At 38.2% G+C, this 13976-nt stretch overlaps 2 protein-coding genes and 1 non-coding gene across 3 annotated transcripts; 2 read left to right on the top strand and 1 right to left on the bottom strand.

The window, feature by feature from the left end:
* Positions 1 to 98: 98 nt before the first annotated feature.
* Positions 99 to 1599, top strand: LOC145237664 (uncharacterized). The gene is made up of 3 exons (XM_080100610.1): positions 99 to 230; positions 575 to 693; positions 981 to 1599. Exons 1-3 carry the CDS (start codon positions 99 to 101, stop codon positions 1423 to 1425), a joined length of 696 nt encoding a protein of 231 aa, XP_079956736.1. The 3' UTR covers positions 1426 to 1599.
* A 41-nt stretch (positions 1600 to 1640) lies between these two features.
* On the bottom strand, positions 1641 to 4706 carry LOC145239269 (uncharacterized). The gene is made up of 3 exons (XM_080102574.1): positions 3874 to 4706; positions 2746 to 3053; positions 1641 to 2547 (listed from the first exon to the last, which is right to left on the bottom strand). Exons 1-3 carry the CDS (start codon positions 3988 to 3990, stop codon positions 2310 to 2312), a joined length of 663 nt encoding a protein of 220 aa, XP_079958700.1. The 5' UTR covers positions 3991 to 4706; the 3' UTR covers positions 1641 to 2309.
* A 282-nt stretch (positions 4707 to 4988) lies between these two features.
* Positions 4989 to 5061, top strand: Trnat-ugu (transfer RNA threonine (anticodon UGU)). The gene has a single exon. It is a non-coding gene; the product is annotated as a tRNA-Thr (tRNA).
* Positions 5062 to 13976: the final 8915 nt, after the last annotated feature.

The raw sequence follows: 13976 nt of genomic DNA, 5'->3' as shown, positions 1-13976 counted from the left end.
GTTTTTATACTCAATTAAGTATACAAAAGGCATTAAAATTGTTTTAATACAGCTTTTGCACATGTGCTGTGTAGCCTATAGCATTGGGTTGAATCCAAATGTTCCTGCATATTGTTCTGTTGTGTTGTTTTACTTTAACGAGCAGCCTTACGTGTTGGCGATGTGCTGTGGTTGGGGGAGAGAAGGAATGCATCTTCCAAGGTGTTTCAGAGGAATGCCACGACAACCAGGTAACGTGTATTATTATCATGGGGCATTTTATTAGGTTAAACTTGTTTCGACAACAAATTATGAGAAAACGTTTCAGGTCCTGTTCAGACGTTGCTTATTATTAGCACCAATAAATAGATGTTATCATTACTGTCTGTGACTTTATGTCGTTATCAATAAGAGTTAGAAAACTCTAAAAAACTAAAGGTTACATTTATGAAGTAAATTATGTTTGGGCTACAACTTTCTTTAATGAGAAAACAAGCAATATAATTTAGGTTGCATCAGTCAATTTCTGTCTGGTAACTTGGGAAATGGTGAGCATCAAACCAGCAAATGGTTAGTATTTCTTGTTTTATTTAAGGCTTGCATTACTGAGTTCCGCGAGGAGAATCATCAATCGACGTTGATTCAGAGTTGCAAGCAGAAACTCGCCTGCTCTCAACTTCTCCTTCAAAACAAAATTTCGTGCAACAGAAACAGGTCAGAATCTTATTGTGAGCAAATAAACTGTATAACGGAAGCGGAAACCGCGAATCGATTTTGAAAAGCCCTTGCATGTTAGGAATCAGAAGATCTTCGCATAACGATAGTCACGTTTTTAGTGAAATGATGTAGTATATTAATAAGTTTATGTGCGGTATAGCAACCAGGATAAACCAACTTCGTTGTAGCGAATAGAAAAAGATGGTGTTTTTATGGCCTATGAATGTTTATCTTTCAGTTTGTTGTATTAAAATTTTTCAACTAAATGTTTTGTCTTCGACCAGACCTGGTCTTCCCATCAGCGTGTGTTATGGCTGTTGCCAAGACAACGACTATTGCAACTCTAAAGCGATTGTTCGGTCACAAAACACCGGGAGCAAAAGGAAGCAGAAAACTTCCGCTTCACCTGATACCACTCAAGCGTATCGTTCATCGCGTGATCAAGCCACGTCACTTGCACGTGATGAAATCGAAACGACAAAATCGACGCAAACTTTTTTTGAACCCAACATCAAATCAACATTACCAAACAACAAGGACAGGTTAGGGTCGTTTACAACCGATCAGTCGCTTGGGACGTCAATCATCCAAAAGCGTCCTGAGGCGTCTGAGGATATTAACGACGAATTGACAACGGATAAAACTGAAGAAACACGTTATACCGGCACTTTGCTCATGTTGGTACCTGATGAGGAAATGACTGTTAATCAAAAGTCTGACGGACATTAAAATATATTTTTTCTATCTGGAAAGTTTTTTAAGGAGAGAGCGAATACAACTGCCCGACTTGTCTTAAATTGTTTACATTATATAAGTCAGTTATATTCCCACTAGCTTTCTTGCTAGGATACAATATTTCTGGTCTGTTTCATTTACCCAAGTGGAACGATGGTTTATGGACAAATCACGCTTAAAAGAAATAAAAAACAAAATACTCCAAATGGTAAAAGGATAACTGTAATTTATTTCGTTAACGTCTGTTTTAGTTTAGTGTTAGTAACGAGACTTTCAGTCTTATTGCACAAAAAATATCGGCTACACATAGAGCGATACGAATAGTTTGAAAAACACGACAAAAGGAATACTTTTTGCATCGGTAATATTCTAAAATTTTGTAATATTCCAACTTTACGAGAACTAAAACCGCATGGTATTCAATAGAAGCCAATAAATCGCAAACCTTTCAACGTCGCACGACGCACGCACGACGGATTTAGAAGGACGATGTTTGGCAGAGAGTGACGTTTTAATTGTTCTCCATAGCTCGCCACGTGTATTACAATTATAAGTCACTTACTCGATTACGTGGAAAGGGCTTTTTAACAACTTAAACGAAACGGATTTCATTCGGGCCTCACTTCGCACTCGTCACATTCGTGTGGTAGTTTACTTTGGAAATTAAAATTCTCTGGCCTAATTCGGGTTCTTTCAAAACAGTTCGAGTTCGGACCGAGTATCGGGGCCGATTACAACTCTGCCTGGATGCTCTGTTGCGAAATCATTTCAAAGTTCTGCTTGACAACAATGACAACAGATGTTGCAACGATCTCGTTTATCTTCCACTTTCTCCTCCAGATGAATTTAAAGAGCAGAAATGAAGAAGGGAGATGACATCACGTGACTTTATCAGATAACTTTATTTCCTTCCCATCCACAAACAATATCTTCCCACTCCATCTGACTCTTCTTCCTTCAGCCTCCGCCTTATTCGCCAACATCATCAACTTCCTTCTCTTCATCATTTGGAACTCAGTGAGATCTTCCTCCACTGCAAACTCCGGAGGTAGGGACTTCCGGCGATAAAGGATGCGAGTTTTATCTTTCCAACGTGCGAACTTGGCAAGGACTGGTCTACAGCAAATGTTGCAATTTGAATACAATTTATTGTTTAAAAACAAATTAATAGCGACATTGTTTATTTTTAAGCGACATTCTTTGATCAGTTGCGCACTAATTCGATAATTCAAAACTACAAAACCTGTAGCTGTTAATCGTAATGTAAAATTTAACAGCATATTTTCTGCAGAAATCAAACATTCCCGTCCTAACCTTGGCTTTGTCCCGTTTCCCTTCAGTCTATGCGCATATTCCACGTCTTTCTCGCCGATCGAGATTCCCATACTTTCATCCGCCAGGCGGCGCACCGCGTCAGTCAGGTCCTCGTTCTCGCTTTCGGGTATACCCATAAATATGAGGTTGTATCTCTTTGTGTGCTGAACGAGTTGTTCGATCTGTGCGTCCAGCGCATGGATGTTGTGGTCGGTTTTATTTATGTCGACTACAAATCGTTCTTGTATCTCACCCAACTTTGCCTGCTCACTCTGCAGCGCCCTCACGCGGACAAGCATCCTCTCAATCTACAATAATTTTGATGAGGATTTTACTCACAAGATAGGTAAAAGTTAGTATTAGGCCGGTTGTTGCCTTACAGCCAAGTAATGTTCGTAATGTTCGTAATGGACGTTGATCAGAAGATTGCTATCAAATATATTACATGCCACGTTGTCTTATAAAACGGTAAATGTAAACTATGTTCAAATCAACAACACACACATGGAAGGTTTGCAAAGTACGTGATATGTTGTTGTCAGCATTTATCCTTACTGTGAGAAATTAAATCACACTTTTCCGTCGCTTGGCAACACAAAAACTCCAAAGCGGAAAAAAGCTAATCTACATCGTTTTTTATGAACTTGTTAAAAATAAACTGCAGACATTCGACTTATAAGGTCTGAGCAGTGCAGCTTTTGAAAAGACATGGGCCGTATCGGTTAGTGTGACCATCCTTATAGGTCAAAACAGTGTGCACTGTCTGCAGCTTACTGGTTATTTACCGTCGTGATGCTTTTATATTGTAAGGAATAATTTTAGATAAGCTGCAGACAGTGCACATTGTTTCGACCTATAAGGTCTCATCAGTGTAGCTCGTGACGAGAGATCGGCCGTATTGGTTATCGTAGCCATTCAACGGCACTCCAGTTTATTGAGAGTAACAGGCTGAAAAGCCATTCCTCATCTATTCTGTGTGATGCCACAACTGGACATAAACCACAGAGTAAACTGGCTCACAATTGCCAAGCAACTGCTTCGGAACCAAAATGAAGTCGGCTCTATACTTTCAAATTTTAGATAAATTGCCAGAGTTGTTGTTAATTAAAACTTCGTAAGTTGCTTCACCTGTTTGTTGAGCGAGTACTGCTCCTTGGATACAAAAAGCACGAGACACACATATCCAATGAGAGCAAGCGCAACTGGACGGACTTTGTTGGCAAATCTCCGTAAGGTGAATTTCATTTCTCTCCCCAAGCCGCAACCTCAAGTGGTCCAAGATTTAACTCATTGCGCTTTTAATTTAAACACATGGGCCTATGCTAAAATAAAAGCAAATGTAAAAATTATCGCCTCAAGTTGTATGCACTATTGTGCAAAATCCCAGCGGTAGCTTGGTGGTATTCGTATTGTAGACGCTAACGTCCCTCAGGGTGTGTGAATGACGCACAAGGTAGAAATATATTTTCAAGCGACCAATGGAAGTTATTGGTAGAAACGTTTCCATATTGTTGGGTATTTCTTGCTGAAAAAGTTATTAAACTGGTGTTTTATTTGTAAAAAGAATTTGAACCAACTGTTTTGCTTTAACTTAATAAAGCTGGCATATTATTTAACTATTTCTTAACCAGATAAACTAGATAAGTGATTATTACCATTTTCGGACATCTCATTGAAATCACCGACCATTCTTCCCCTTTCTGTATGTTACGGAAACTAACCAACAACTACAGTGAAAGATTCTCGCACCTCCTGGTAACACGTCTAGTACCCCTTGCCAATAACGCCTGGACTAGCTTCTATTTTCCAAACAAATAATAGCAATCTTAATAAACTCCTCATGTACCTCATTGCTGCTGGGTTTTTTTGTAAGCTGTGACCAAGTTTTGCAACAAAACCAAGAAAAAACGTGCGTTTCCTGCTTCTGAAATGCAAACACCCAGTTACCATCAACTTTCATTACAACGACGACCAGAAAGCAGAAACATCGAAGTAACTTTTCTGAATGAAAATCGCCCGAGGGCAAAATTAGCGAAGCGGGACTGTTGTCGTCATAATTCGTTGGAATATTTGACTAATACAACTCCGTTATTGGCATTTTTATTTTTATTTTTTGCCCCAATTGTTCGCAAAAGTTCAAGATTTTTTCATGCACTTTGATGCTGTTCGTTCGCTATTTACCAGTCGTTTGAGTATATAGGTCCAACAATTGTAGTAATACATTTAAAGCCGCCGCTTGACAAGCCTCTATAGCTCAGGGGTTAGAGCACTGGTCTTGTAAACCAGGGGTCGTGAGTTCGATTCTCACTGGAGGCATGCTTTTGCGCGGAGTTGTTTTCTTTGCACTTTTTACAAAGATAAAATTAAAAAAGTTCAATCGTAAATTAAAAAAAAAACTCTTTTGAAGTCTGTTTTTCTGTTAACAAAAAAAAGTTGTATGCCCAAATGTATTTTCTTTAATTTGGTTTTGTTTATGCACAGTTGGTTGGTGTTCAGCGATCAAATTATAAAGTAGAACAAATATCACTAAATATTGTCTTCAAACAGCAAACTAGTGCAGTTGCGTTTTGCTCGCATATTCCTACCGGATGAGAAAATCTATGTATAAACTGGTGTGTGGCCACGGCGAACATATTTAATGTCGCTCACAGTGGTCCTTAGTGTACTAAAGGAAGCTTGTATGCATGCCCAGACACATTTAAATCGTTCGAAACAAGTTAAGGTGCAAAATTTCTCAGCCACCAAACGGCAGCAAAGAGCATCACGCCCAATCCAGAAAAACTATAAAAGTTAGAAATTAGTTGTTTAATTGCGACAATTAATGTTTCAACGAGAAATGAATCTTTCCTTCAAACCTGCTTAAATACACTTTTCCCTTCTTTGGCTCAAACATTAACGACAAGTGTTTCGACCAAATAGCATCATTACTTTTTATATTCAAGTGAACTGTGCAGTCATTTCAGTGTATATTAAGTATTGTTAAGGTCAGCTATTGTCAATAAATCATATCACTGCATAAACAAACATAACTCGCTAACCATTATATTCTCCTCCAACAACAACAACCAGCAACCTGATGCTGCTGACGGAGTGTTTGCTGACTATGACGTCATAGACCGAGGTCTCACGACTTTGTCGTCATGTTCAGTTCGTCAGTAGCGCGGTTGCACAGTGAGTCGGTGAAATGTGTTGGAAAGTAAAAGCAGTTGTTGGAAAGTAAAAGCAGTTGTTGGTGCATAGGCTGGCAAATTTTAACATCGAAAAGTGAATTTGTTTGTTCAGTCAATGTGTTACAGTAGCATCAAGCCATTTTGTTTTGTGTTTTGATTGCAAAACAAAGGTTTGGTATTTGTTGCAAAAAAGTAACAAGCGGGATATTAGTGTGAAAACAGTAGATACGAAGTTATGAAACAGCTCAATTAATGCCCGAAAAGTTTGCTTTAAGCTCTGCGCTTACTAAATTCCAGACACATTTAAGGGTTTATAAAAACAACTAATCTACTCATAAAATACAGTACCCTACAAACTAAACACGAGGTCAACCAGTAAAATCATGTCCAAAGCACCCTGAAAGCACGTATGTGTGCTTGTAGTCATGAAAATTTAGAGGAAAAATTGACTTTCAATGAGCTTGCACAGGGCGAAAAGCATTTATTTGCGACCTTCATTTTGCTGTTTCCTTTTTTATTCAATAAACTTGTTTATTATCTGTTAAGTCTTCGATGAAATCACATGAGTTTCAGATTTACCTTTCGGCCATGTGAAAGTTTTTCGAATGTGTTCAACAAACGGAGACAGTTTACAGGCAGCCATATTTGCACAGTTGTCGCCATTATTGAGAAATATGGCCGTTAATGATGTCAGATTATGTAATGTGAAACCTTAGATTTCGTTGCGTGATTTATGTCAGTAAATAATGTGAGTGAAGAAATACATCAACCATAAATTACTATTGATTTGGATTTTTCACTCAAATACAGATTTCAGTGGAATTTGTGCGTTTTTTCATCGCATTGAACTATCTGTGCGTTTTAACGCCGGATTTACTTCAAATTGCTGACAAGAAGCGGTTAACGTCAAACCAATCGAATGTTGCAATAAACCATGGAAATTTACGGTAACCCTCCAATAGAAACCCGAACCTCGACCCAGTGTTTGGCGAGAGGCGGGATTGAGAACGTTCAATTCCCGTCAAAACAAAGCGATCAGTTTCCGAGATCGGAGATGGGACACAACCCGATGTATTTCACCGAATACCAGCATCACAACCACTCGAGTTTACACAACAACAACGAGTGGAACCAAGCACATTTAGCTGGAGGACGCAGGGAAGAATTTTACAACAATGCGACCGAGAACGGGATGAGCTGCACTTATGAAGAGGAAGAGCGGAGGTGGAGGAACTTCCCAGATATTGCACATCACCATAGCAACCACCAGACGCGCCCCAGTGGGTTTGAAGAGCAGCCAGTGAACCTGGCGTTGTGCCAGCGATCCTACTCTATGCCGTACAACAAAACTTGCTCCTCCGGCAACCCTGGGAAGTCGGACGACAGACGGAGTCACGTGGGAGATTGGGGGAGTGGATCTCTTGCGTTCGACTCTGACTCGGATCACGCAAATGATAAAATCCCATCTTGCTCCATGGTGAACAAAGACACGAGTATCACGTATGGCGAAACCACTGGAGGGAGCAAGACGCCCCAACATCCGGGAGTTTGCCCAGTGAGGAGGAGAGAAGAGGATGGGAGTTTTTATGAAGCGGGAGAGGAACGGGAGCAAAGTCCGGATGCGGTGAAGTATCGATGGATGAAAGCAACAAAGTCTCATCACTTGGAGTGGAAGAAACAGTGGGAGAAAGGTAGGAACGATTGAAAAATATCTCAACGACCAGTATTTATTATTTACATGATCTAACAAGCTAGATTATTACAAGAATGCCAGTTAAACAAGTTAGATTATATAAATTGTAAATAGCGATATAACAAATAGTGGGTATAATTCGTGTTGCCGTAATTGCTAAATATGATTTGAGATTTATTTAATGCATCAAAATAAACAAATAAAGCATTTTTGCTTTAACCTGGGACTTTTCTCGACCAACTGTTTGTAACGTTCTATAAACAAAGTAAGATCAGCTTGTTGTGTTAAAGATACTAAAGTCGGATTCAAATCTAAAATAATCACGGATATTTGTTTCTGGATTTTTGTTTATTCAAACACCGGTGGAAATAACGACCATAGGCGATTGTCGCTTGTATTCGGCGGTAAATTACGAACTAACTTTTAATGCGTGTACACTGGCTGTAAGAGCCCCTTTACCTCAATTTGTTTGTCACAAGAACCAATTTGCTTCAAAAGCTAAATGAAATTTTGACGACTGTTCGCAAAAACTAAATTTCGTAGGTTAAACAGCTATTTTTCGGGACTATGGGTTTAAAAAGCAAATTTCGTTTATCGTCTTTATATTTGTTAATAATATTTACACTTTTCTTGGGTTTTTTTAACGGTTAACAAATAAGAAATAAATAAAAACAGTTGATAACCACAGCGTTGGTTTGACCGACACCGGCTTTGAACTTGGCCGCCATTTTGATATTAGGTCGCATTGATCTTGCATGGTGTGTTACCGATATGGCGGCTGTAACGCGTAGCGGAATCGCATACGCTGGTTTAAATAACTGACAACAATTACACACTTCCAACAAGTTGTAGGCATGCAGGGAGGAACGTTTTTTGGTTTGTTACGAGTTTCGCTTTGCTGAAAACATAAATATTTAGAACAGTTAATTTGAACATCAAGAATATATGCAAGCCAGTATATTTACTTTTTAACGTTTTTCATCGAAATTCAAGCCTGCTGTGAATTCGTGCTGCGAGTTGAATTAAAGTTTACCATAGATCAGGGTTATTCAACGGCGGCGATATCGCCCCCCAGGGGGCGATTTCGTCTACCGAGGGGGCGATGGTGACAATTTTGGAAGTTGGGGGGCGATTTGACTTTAAAAGGGGGCGATTTCAACATTACTGATTGTATAAATATGTACAAAAACTGTGAGACTCAGCTAACCTTTAATTTACAAGCAGATATAATTCGTCTTGCAAACAAACACCAGGGACAAGGGACGCATCAGCATAAACATGCTGCTAACTGAATACATTGTGTTTACTGGGGATTGTTTGTACTTTTTTGATCTCGAAAGCAAGGTTGGGCATTCAATTAGCCACAGGGGACACTTTATTGAGGCTATGTATGGTTGACTGGCCATACTTTTTATATACAACGGTAACAAGCTTTACCTCACACTTGTTTCGCTTTTATAGGTCTACACAAGCGCTTCCCAAACATTTAAGATTTCTCATTTAGGATTCTCATCTACTGAGTAATGCCCCATTGTTTTCAACAAAAGAAGGCAATTGTTTGCGCATAATCGTAATATTGTTTTGTCTATGATTGAACAGATTTTTCTTAGATGCGTTTAAAGAATTGCGTGAAATAGAGTTTGCGTGTTGTAGTAGCAATTAAATTATTTGTTAACTGAAGCTTTGACTAAAGCTTTCGTTTTGCTAAGTGAAGCTAACCGCCCGCATCTGCTCAAAAACTTTTATACAAATAACAATCTCATAGGGGGGCGATTTTAAGCCGGTGCCTTGGAAAGGGGGCGATTGCGCCAAAAAGGTTGAAGATCCCTGCCATAGATGAACTGGTCGCGATGCCGGTCAACAAGCGATAAGCCACAACTGACCAATGTCCGTAGCTACTTGCTTGTGGGACCGGGTTTTATCAAGTGTGTGGTCACTCGTGGGAACTGGCCATGTCAGCTCTATGTGTGGTCTCATGCCTGTATCATGTGGCGACGTTCGGTATGATTTGTAACAGGACAGGATTAACAGATACGACCACTACTTACATGAAGCTCTACAACAAAATCACTGAAGTAGTTAAAAAAATGTATTTTACCAAATTTGCGAATAATAGCGCGTATCTTGTAACAATAAAACGATCATACAATGAAAGATTTGACAAGGTTAATTTTCTCGCTTACAAATTTTCAACTTTTCCATTGCAATTCAATATTATATCTGCCACGCTTTAAAATTAAATTAATTGCACAAACAAAGTAATGACGAAAGTAATGGATTGATGAATGTTGATGTTGGAGCAGCAGACAAAATGAAAATACAAAAAGTACTAAAGCTAAACATAAAATGTAAAAAACGAACACAGATCGTACCAAATGTTCAACATGTAGAAAAGGGTTTGAAACACAAATGAAATTGCGCATCAACTCAGATAGTAAAAAACTCAACCGGCAATTTGTGTGTTCGAATCTCACCTTGGGTACGTTTTTTTGCCAAAACATATTAAGACCTACTCAAATGAGAAGCTAAAGCGTACAATGTGTTGAATGGCGTCACAGACAGTTCCCCCTGAAAACCTTTACAATTTGAATTCATTTTTTTGCATGTTGAATTTGAATTGCTTCGAATCATGAACGTTGAAGATTGAAAGTCGTCGTGATTCCACAATGCACGTGGCTGTTCACGTATAACCTAAAAAGCTCAGTGCTTCGTAAGGTTTTTGCCTCGTTTATGAAATAGTGTTCAGCAATATCGTTGCAACACTATATACAGTTTATACACGAATCTGTCCATTAGTTTAATGGTGAAAATAATGGCCCAAATATATGTAAAAAGCGACATGCTTTATTGTTAATACGTTTCGGCAAATGCTCATACCACCATCAGTGATATCTGGGGCCACATCATTCACATTTCAATAACAAAGCATGGCCCTTTTACGTCTATTTGAACCGTTTGGCGGTGAAATGTCGCTTGAAAACGTTTTGCAGATTTTTTAACGAACTTATGAGACCAAACATCATCAGCTAAGCGTATTCAAATGTTACAAACATACTTAAATAACGTAAAATTAATGTTGTAACATTCTTTTGTTAGCCATGCGAAGGAAATGGCCGCACGCAAACAATGATAACATATCTTTTCTTTCTAATTGTTGGGCATGTGTTGCAAAATCGAATTTAATTACTACCATTCTGCGCTTAAAGAGAATTTGACTCGTACAAAGTTTGTTGCAACTATTTTGTCCTTGAAGAGTTTGAATGCGCGCTAGTTATTACAACAATGGGTTTGATTCATGACATAATTTTCTCGCCACAGTTCAGCAATGTTCGATTTTCGCTCCGCATGTTTGATGAGGTTTGTTACAAATTACTTTCAAACTACAAACAAATTTACTCAAGGATTTGGCAAACCTGGATTAATGCATTACCGACCTGTTGAAAAATAATTTAATTACAACTGTTACCTTGTCGTGTATACAGAAATTTCAACATAAGTTTATTTTCAAAAAAATATTCTTTGGTTTTGTTGTAAAGACAAAGGTTAGTTGCGGTTCATTGTTTTTGACTTTAGATTTGATATTATTTCAAACAAAACGTTTTCTTGATTTTGATCTGTAAAAAGTACGATTAAGTATCAACATTTTTGTCTAGAGGCCTTATTTTAGAAATAGGTAAATAGCAACCTTTAGTTTTAAAACGACATATAATTAGTATACAGATGTTTGAAACAAATACATTTTGTTCGAGAAATTTGTATTGCTTTTTACGCGATTTGATCGTAGGCTAGACAGCAATGGCACTATGAGGTAAAACGTAAAAAAGGTAAATATCGCAACAGGATTAAATCAGGTTATGTTTCAGTAACCGGTTAATACAAAAAGTCGCAGCAAACTATCCGTTCATTTCATTGGAATTTAAATTTCACAGATGCTTGTTACCCAAGGAATTTAGCAAGCCATTAGACTGGCAGTGTTGTAATATCAGACAGTACTGGAACATGTTTCCACTTTGATCAGCGTGGGAAAACGCACTTGTCTTATCTTAGAAGTCTCAATGTCCACTAACAGAGGTCAAATGTCAAAGGTCACTCGTAGATAATGTCGCGTGCCAATGACGTAAGCTGAAATAAGCGACATTATTTTCGTGGGGCAACGCATGTTTTTCACTTCTATATGTTTGGTTGCAGTTCTTACAGTTTTAGTTGGCGCTTTTATTCAGCTGAGTAATAAATAACCTTCGTAGGATAATTGTTTTACGGTTTCTTTGAAAAACTTAGCCAGAATTCTGTTGTAAAACTTAATAAAGTTCAAACATTTCTATTTATGATCGCAGCAGCAAATGTCGCAATAATGATCTGCGTGTTTTACTGAGAACATTGTAATCCGCGAAACGTGTACCAAAACCGTTTGAAATTTTTTAAAGTTACACGATATATGAAATTTAGAAACTTAAAGCTGTTTAAAAAATCCTGTCTTGAGAGAAGCCTACTAAATTATGAAGGTATCGAAGTAGTGAAACAAAGCGGTGATTTGATGCTTCAGTGTGTCTGTTGTGTTGAGCGACTGAGACCACCTGACAGATGATAAGCTCAGTATTGCGCGGTCATTGTTACTAGGCGAAAGTCTTGCGCCAATGCCAGGCTTTATATGTGAAATGCTCAATAACTGATTGTTGCAATGTTTCCTTGTGGTGGAGAAAAAGAATTTCATAGAATTAAATATCTGAACAACTTGTTAACATGGTCGGATTAAAAACAACAACCTCGTTTACCTTGTGTAAAAGTTATCTAAGATCTGTTGCTATGCGCAAACATTTATTAGAGGAAATGGTCCATTATAAAAAAATCTACAACCAACCTAGACTTTCGACTATACAGACTCAATACTTGCGGCGTTTTAGTTTAAAAAGTTACTGAAAAATATTCTTAAAGAGTCAAACTTGTAGCAAATATAATTTAACAAATTTGCAGCATATTTTTCTGGTGCGGCAATTTCCATATAGGCAGCTGTGTTTACGCAACCTTTAGCGGTCCGCACTTTAACGGTGGCGGAGGCGGGTTTGACGCGTTCCATCAATCTACCGAGCGCAGTTGCCTTTGAATCAGCGCAATGTGATAAGGATAGAGCTGGTGCTGACTGATGAAAAGCCGTCTTCTTCCGAGTGATATAAGGCCTCATCGCTTTTCCCACCACACAGAAATAATAATTTACCACTTTGTTAAACTTTACAGCAATGTGCGCGCGGTAACTAATGCATTTACTTCAATTTACAAAGGTTCGTTCAATTAGTATGACATTGTTTTTGTTGTAAACCACCAAAGTAAAAAAAAAAACAATAACAGGCGGCAATATTACGGCAAAGTCACATTTTTTATGCTCAAAGACAAGTAGGCTATAAAGTGATTGTTCCAACCATTTCGCATGATACTTTGTTGATAAATATTTCGCCCTTCAAACGGAACAAGTTGCAAAAAGATGCGCCGCATATACGTTTAACACGAAGATGTTTCCATACATTGTTCGTCTTGTGCAGCGTATCACAAGAAACTAGAAGTAAGAGAGAAACTTTCCCATGAAATGGTAAACGGAAATCTTCACTTGCAAAATAAATCTTTCTGATTTAAAAAACATTCTGAGTTGTTGTCCAAACTCGCGTCGCAACAACATTGTTTAAAAATATAATCTGAAAAGCGTTTCAGAAAGTTGAAAGGTCAAAATGCGATATTAACTGTTTGTAGCCTACTAACGCCGTCGCCATTTTCGTTCGCTTGAAAATAGAAAAATAAACAACTCTAAATGTGGTCTTTTTACGATTCTGAAGTTAGTGAAGCCAATTTACAACCCGTTAAGAATAAAGTGGCCTTTTCGCTGATCCGATAAAGATGTGCAGAGTCAATTGTGGTTTATGTCTAAATCGATTTGAAACCACCAGAAGCGTAAAACATGTTTTGACAAAGTTTTACCGCTTGTAGTTTTAAATAAAGCGTAATGTGTTAGAAGAGATTGCTCAACACTTCCCTAATGGTGTTGCTGTTTTACCCCAAACGCCAACAAAAATTTGACAGCAATAATCGCTTAAGCGGATATTTTCCGTTTTAATCTGTTTAAATGGATAATAAATGACATTTCGGCACCGAGGTTTGGTTTTTATACCACACACAGCTCAACTTTGCATCATGGAAATTTGCACAACCCACAAAATATTACCATCAATTTGTCAAATAGCTTGGGTTTTATAAAGTATGGCGGTAAACCAAAGCTTTATCACGGCATGAAACACGTTTACGAGGGCACACATATGCTCTATAATGGAACTATGTGGTACATTTATTAAATTGCCCCTTAAGTAGCGCTTCGTAAACTCAAA

This window comes from Phallusia mammillata, chromosome 7 (genome assembly GCF_965637545.1).
Source record: "Phallusia mammillata chromosome 7, kaPhaMamm4.hap1.1, whole genome shotgun sequence".
Taxonomy (NCBI): domain Eukaryota; kingdom Metazoa; phylum Chordata; class Ascidiacea; order Phlebobranchia; family Ascidiidae; genus Phallusia; species Phallusia mammillata.
The sequence above is the reverse complement of the archived record's forward strand: the minus strand, read 5'-3'. Positions and strand labels throughout refer to the sequence as shown.